At 37.3% G+C, this 6019-nt stretch overlaps 2 protein-coding genes across 2 annotated transcripts in view; both read left to right on the top strand.

The window, feature by feature from the left end:
- Positions 1–750: 750 nt before the first annotated feature.
- Positions 751–4699, top strand: ssbp1 (single-stranded DNA binding protein 1). Its single transcript, XM_068586646.1, has 7 exons — positions 751–877; positions 1571–1638; positions 2085–2142; positions 2263–2403; positions 3293–3380; positions 3564–3652; positions 3851–4699. Exons 2-7 carry the CDS (start codon positions 1615–1617, stop codon positions 3892–3894), a joined length of 444 nt encoding a protein of 147 aa, XP_068442747.1. The 5' UTR covers positions 751–877; positions 1571–1614; the 3' UTR covers positions 3895–4699.
- Positions 4700–5014: 315 nt separating this feature from the next.
- creb3l2 (cAMP responsive element binding protein 3-like 2) overlaps positions 5015–6019 on the top strand; it is a 23386-nt gene continuing 22381 nt past the window's right edge. Inside the window, exons 1-2 of the mRNA XM_068586674.1 lie at positions 5015–5054; positions 5676–6019. The exon at positions 5676–6019 is cut by the window's right edge and continues 81 nt beyond it. Of these exons, the coding sequence (XP_068442775.1) occupies positions 6005–6019 (15 nt within the window). The 5' untranslated portion in view covers positions 5015–5054; positions 5676–6004. The remainder of the gene's footprint in view (positions 5055–5675) is intronic.

Below are 6019 nucleotides of genomic sequence, written 5' to 3'. Positions count from 1 at the left end.
ATTTACTTATTCAATCTTAGCCTGTAAAATAAAATTAGATCAATATAACTTTTTGTAAGGCTAAAAGTGCTGCTTTCTATAAAAAAGATAATAAGATAATCCTTTATGAGTGGGTAAAGTGCAGGAATACAGCATTCAGACACACATAACACAAACGAGTAGCATAGATCAACAGTAAAAAAGTAATAAAACAGTAAATCATCTACAATACCAGTGTAATATTTAGAGACAGCAATGTATTTAATATTGTACTAGTTGAAATAAGTGACAAAAGTGTTTTTAAATCAATTAAATTCACACCATGAAGTGCAGGATATTATCTTATTTGGAAATTAAGAACATTTAAACGATGTGTTCATTCATGAAACTCCAGGTAGAGACCATTTTTATTTTATTTATTTTCAATTAATTCGTTTGATTTTTATATTTATCTGTGTGTTTTGGGATGTTTTGTGATTTGCGTCTGCTGTGATGATCAGATACTTGGGTGAATGTGTTACTTATTTGATACATATTTTTAAATGAGGGGGAAATATTTCTTCTAGAACCTGAAAAAAAAACTTAATTGGCCCGGTTTGTGTGCATAAACAAGGAATTTCACTTTTTTAAAACCCAAAAATATTTTTTGTTTGTTACACAGAAGTAGAAATACAGCTAAATTAAACATATTGTGTTTTTATAAGTATTTCAAAAGAGATATGAATATTTAAGTTCATACAATATTATTACATTAAAATGTATTTATTTAACCGACAGATATGATTGTAAGTTACGATACGGAACGTTAACGACTTCCGGGAGGTGGTCGGACCCGTTTTTAGAGACGGACCGGAAACAGCGTGAGGTTACTGAAGACTGCTCTGAAGTCTTGCACCTGGTAAGTTTCTCACCGGCTTTTCGCGTCCTTTTGATGCTTTTACGGCGTTTTCTACAAAAACGCGGCCGTTTTATCTTCTGTTCATCCCCCGGAATCTGGAAACCGGACAAAGTTGATTTAAAAAATGTAACGTTTTAGTTTTTTCGGTCATTTTCACATCCGTAATGGCGGGAAATCCTCTAGCTGCCTCATTGCTGTTGTGACTTTGAGTCTACGCTCACACGTTTCGTTCGTCCGCCTGTCTGTCACCAGGGTCCGGCCTAAAATCTGTTGATTTCGCAGCAAATCGTGTTGTAATCATGACTTTAAACACAAAGTAATTAGTTTGGCAGCTCGATTAAATTAAGTAGATAACTATTAAATGCCGAATTTTTGGTCAAGCTCTTAGCAATGTATTGTACAAGTTTTTTTTAAAAATTATATTTCAACCTTTTCATCAATGCTTTGTCAAAGTTTTAGCTTGTTGGATACAACAATCCGGCTATAAATCCTCGTTTTTGTCTATTTTACAACCCTGTTGTACAACTTTGATTTAACTTTGGCAGTTATGTTATATTTCTGTTAGAGCGTTGTTAATTGAACTGTATGATGATTTTGCTTAAATATTACAGGCAAATTTAAAAGAAGCTTGATGTCAGTGTTGTGCAGCTGCTTGTATACTCTTCTATCTTTGAGATGTTGTTTGTTTTTCAGATCACTCTTAAAAGTCCCCCAGCTGTCTCTGCTGTACTGACAAGATGTTGAGAAGCGCGTCTGCACAAGTGAGAATGAAAGACATGATTACTTAGCTAGTTTGTGTAGTTCATCAAAATATTTTTAGTTCACATCCCTGAATGTCTCTTTGAACTCTCATAAAAGTCAAGAAACCAGAAAATATTCACATTTAAAGAGGCTGGAATTAGAGTGATTTTGTTTAAAGAAAACATTATCTAACAGATTTACTGATTATCAAAATGTGTACGTATATATGTACATTATTCTGAGAACTATTAGCATTAACTGGACATTATTTATTAGATGTGCAGACACTATTTTTAGCCATATGTTTGAATTCCTAGTTAATAGTTGCATTGTACACCCAAAGAAAAGGCGTCTCAGTAGATAAGAATGAATGGATGGAAATGTTCAGCTGTGTGCAGGCAGATGCTGACGAGCTCTGCATACGTTCAGCTTTACAAAGTGAACATTTCATCTCTCCCCGCCACAGATCTTCCGCCAGGTGGTGAGAAACAGGAGCACCGAAACCAGTCTCATCCTGGAGAGATGTGAGTCCACTTATTGTCCTGGAGGAGAAGGAGAGAAAGATCTCCACCTCCTCGCCTCCCCTCTATATGTATATATCTGTCCATTTCTTTTTCCACTAAGATTTTATGTCTTTTTACCAGCGATAAACCGCGTGCAGCTGTTGGGCCGAGTGGGTCAGGACCCGGTGATGAGACAAGTGGAGGGGCGTAACCCGGTGACCATCTTCTCGATAGCGACCAATGAAATGTGGCGCTCCGGAGATGGAGAGACGAGCACACCGGGTACGATGACAAGTGATGCTTAGTGGTCGACAAACGCAGAATAACAGTATTTTTATTTTTTTAGCTCTGTTTATTATAAAGTGGACTTGTTGTGCTTTAACCACTAAGCATTAAAATATATAATTACATTATCTGAAGAAGAGAAATGCCTCCTCACAGATCTGTAAATGGCTTGTAAAACGTGTTATAAATGTTACTTTTTAAACTCAAAGAAAATCATTCTTTAAATGACATAAAATGAACAATTTAATGAAGTTATTGCAGTTACTTGTATATTGAGCTCAATCTGAATAAATCATGTTTAAATGAGGTAAAATATTCTACTTACTGGTATAATTGGAAGTGCGCTGCAATTCTCTTGTTTCGCCACAAGAGGCCAGTGTTTCACCTCAAAGTGATCTTTACCTGTTGAAGGTGAATTAAAACAGCACAGTATGATATAATAAGTATAATAACAGTAATACTGTGTCTGTCACTTATCTTTAATAGGAATAATGGAGATTTACAGTCACGGTTGACATACTGAATACTCGTGATTTTATTTTACCGTTATATTATGTTGTTTTCTTTTATAGTCATTTAAAAAAAAACATTTTTGTCTTTGAGTAGTTTTAATATTTATAAATTAATATTTTGGTGCGTAACGATAAACATAGATAAGCAAGTTAAGAATATTAGATATACATTTACAATAAAATAAAACAAATCTCTGTTACGAATATTAGAAATGAATGTACAATGTAAAAGTAATAAACTGAGCGCTGCCTGTTAAGAATACTACATTTATAAAGCGCTGTGTTTAAAACAAAGATGTAATGTGTAAATGTTCATAGTGTAAAGATCAAGGATTGTTTTTTTGATAGTTCATGTGCTGCTGTTGTGACTCCAGGTGACATCAGCCAGAAGACGACTTGGCATCGTGTGTCAGTGTTCAAACCCGGCCTGAGAGATGTGGCCTACCAGTACGTCAAGAAGGGGTACGACCTGAAATACATTTGTTTATTTTGTATTTTGTAGATGGTATACAGCAGAGAGGGAGACGGGAAGTTCCCCAGAAAACATCATGGAAGTTTGTATTAAGGACTCAAGGTCGGGAAGTTTGAGGCCCTTTTTTAATATAGAGGAGTCTTTGTGGGATTGAGTCAAAGTCTCTGTTTCAGGTCCAGGATCCTTGTGGAGGGGAAACTGGACTACGGCGAATATGTAGACAAGAACCAGGTCAGACGCCAGGCCACCACCATCATCGCAGGTCAGACACACACACACACACACACACACACACACACACACACACACACACACACACACACACACACACACACACACACACACACACACACACGCTTTTGTCAGATGTGCAACCTATCAACAGGAATATTAAGTGACAGCTGAGTCTTGATTTGACTTTTCTCGCGTTGCGCTCAATGATTTCTGTCCTTCCCTCCAGACAACATCGTCTTCCTGGGCGACACCACGAAAGACAGAATCTGAAGCACTTTCCTCTCTGTCGCTGACGCGGCAAAAAGACAACTTCTTTTTCCTATTCTCCAGTTTTATACAAGAAACATGACTGACATGCCCAAAGAGAAGGGAGGGGACAGAATATGACGTGACACTCTGGTCACATCTGGCGCCTCCTGTGGACCTCGAGGTCATCAAGAAAAGCTGAAAGCTTGTAGTATAAATACACATACTGATTATGTTTTTTCCTGCATTTCATTGTGCATAAAGATGAGAGATGCAGGTTAGAAAAGATGAATGCTTGAGGAAGTTGTAGCGACTCTTGCTCGTGTTGAGGCATTATTATTATGTTTCTTCTATTGTGATTTGTTTAGCGGCAAAAAAAATACAGCTCATTAGCAGTTTTGCGTTCTACTGGCTCCACTTTGTTAAACGTCAGCTGTCTTTCTTGAACTTTCCTTCATGCAAATGTCTTGTGGAGGAAAGTTGTTGAACCAGAGAGAACGAGCAGATTACTGGAATGTCAGCATTCAAATTCAGTTTTTTGTTTCACTTTTTTCTCCGTTTTGTTTTACTGTTCACGTCCCTGAATTGTTCCCTTTATAACAACATTTGTGTATGGTTTGATGTGTTTCTTTTTTTAACGGTTATTTACCCCTTGTTTTCTGCTTTGTTACTTTCTTCTCAGTTATCTCTGTTATCTGTTTATCATGTCCGTCCTTCAGCTCACTACTGCTGGTTCATTTTTTCTCTGTAATGGTTGGTATAATAAACCTTTTTTTTTATATTCACACTATTTTTGTGTTCACATTTTTGTTCATCTTCCCCAATCATGTATCAGTCAACCTCTATGTTGCAAAAATATTCAAATAAAATAAATATTCAAATAAAAACAAAGTGTACTTTATGAAATTAAGTGAAATGCAAGTATTGTTTGGTAGAGGACGTTGATTGGCTGGCCTGTGTCACTGGGGGCGGGTTAACGGCGAAGGTATTCTTGGCCTAAAGTGATTGGTTCCTCAGAAATAGTCAAAGTCATTTCTGATTGGCTGTGTTGCTTGTCAATCAAATGAAACGCACGGCCGAACGAGCTTTAAAAACTGGGGAGCGATCTGATTGGTCAGGCAGCCGGAGGTGGGCGTGGCTGGGACTTGTGGACGGACCTGTGGATTCGGTTTTAAAGACGCTGCGTAACTTTTGACGGAATTAACCTGTGTGATACCAGAAATAAGTCAAGTGGATTTCAAGATAAAAGCTCGAAACGTATTCATAATGAAACAAGCCTTAAGAATGAGCTTAAAAACATTAGTTAAAACAATAAAACAACGTTTTTTTTCGATCATATCACGTGATCATCTTTGGTAGATGGAGTTTGTACAATTGATACTGAAATTGGATCAGATGTTACACTCTTAATACCGTCTGAAAAATAGATAGTGATACTAAGGTTTAATATTTAATCTCAATTTGTACACAAAAGTTTATTTTAGTGAGTATGTAGTATTTTGTATTTACTGTTTAACTTGAATTGACGAGTGCTTGCTTTATTTTGAAATTCAAAACCGGAAACCGGTTTGTTATTGTAGGTATTTGACGCTCATGTCACAAACAGCTGGAACAGAAGAACCACTTCGCACTTTCTTTCTTTTTCCCCTCCCATTAAGTCTCCAATATATTAACGTACATTTACGTGTACAGTCGGATTCGCTTATTATTGAATTACTTGTATTTCTTGAGTTTATTTTCACCCAGTTTCTCTGTTTTTCTCCGTAACTCCGCCCACGCATTCCTGTGTGTCTGGGGCTGTGAAGAAGAGGAGGAGGAGGAGGAAAGGAAAGAGAGGCTGCAGAAAGCTGAACCAGAGAAGAGATGATTATCAACAACAACAACGCGCAGCTTGAACCGGACCGCTGCAGCTTCCTGACGCATCGAGCCTAAAACAACCTGGACGTGTTTCTATCTGTTTCATTATTTTCCTCTTACAAGTTGTTGAAACTTTTTTTTTACATCGGAGTTGGAGCTTTTTGTTGTTGTTTTCAGTCCGAACTGCATTGCAACAAAACACCCGGCGCGTTTGTTTCATTCACTGCCGCAAAAACAACAACAAACCGGCCAAAAAGCAGCAGAGAGACAGAAAAGCATGGAGCTCCTGGAC

The sequence above is a fragment of the Clinocottus analis genome, unplaced genomic scaffold, assembly GCF_023055335.1.
Source record: "Clinocottus analis isolate CAN_PGR_092001 unplaced genomic scaffold, fCliAna1.0.p SCAF_20, whole genome shotgun sequence".
Taxonomy (NCBI): domain Eukaryota; kingdom Metazoa; phylum Chordata; class Actinopteri; order Perciformes; family Cottidae; genus Clinocottus; species Clinocottus analis.
Note: the sequence above shows the minus strand (reverse complement) of the source record. Positions and strands in the feature narration are given on the sequence as shown.

What these genes read in the sequence shown, in the direction of transcription:
- ssbp1 (XM_068586646.1), top strand. Translation starts at nt 1,615, where the DNA reads ATGTTGAGAAGCGCGTCTGCACAA. An exon ending in TACCAGTACGTCAAGAAGGG is followed by an intron (nt 3,381 to 3,563) that starts GTACGACCTGAA and finishes TCTCTGTTTCAG; the next exon opens with GTCCAGGATCCTTGTGGAGG. An exon ending in GGCCACCACCATCATCGCAG is followed by an intron (nt 3,653 to 3,850) that starts GTCAGACACACA and finishes CCTTCCCTCCAG; the next exon opens with ACAACATCGTCTTCCTGGGC.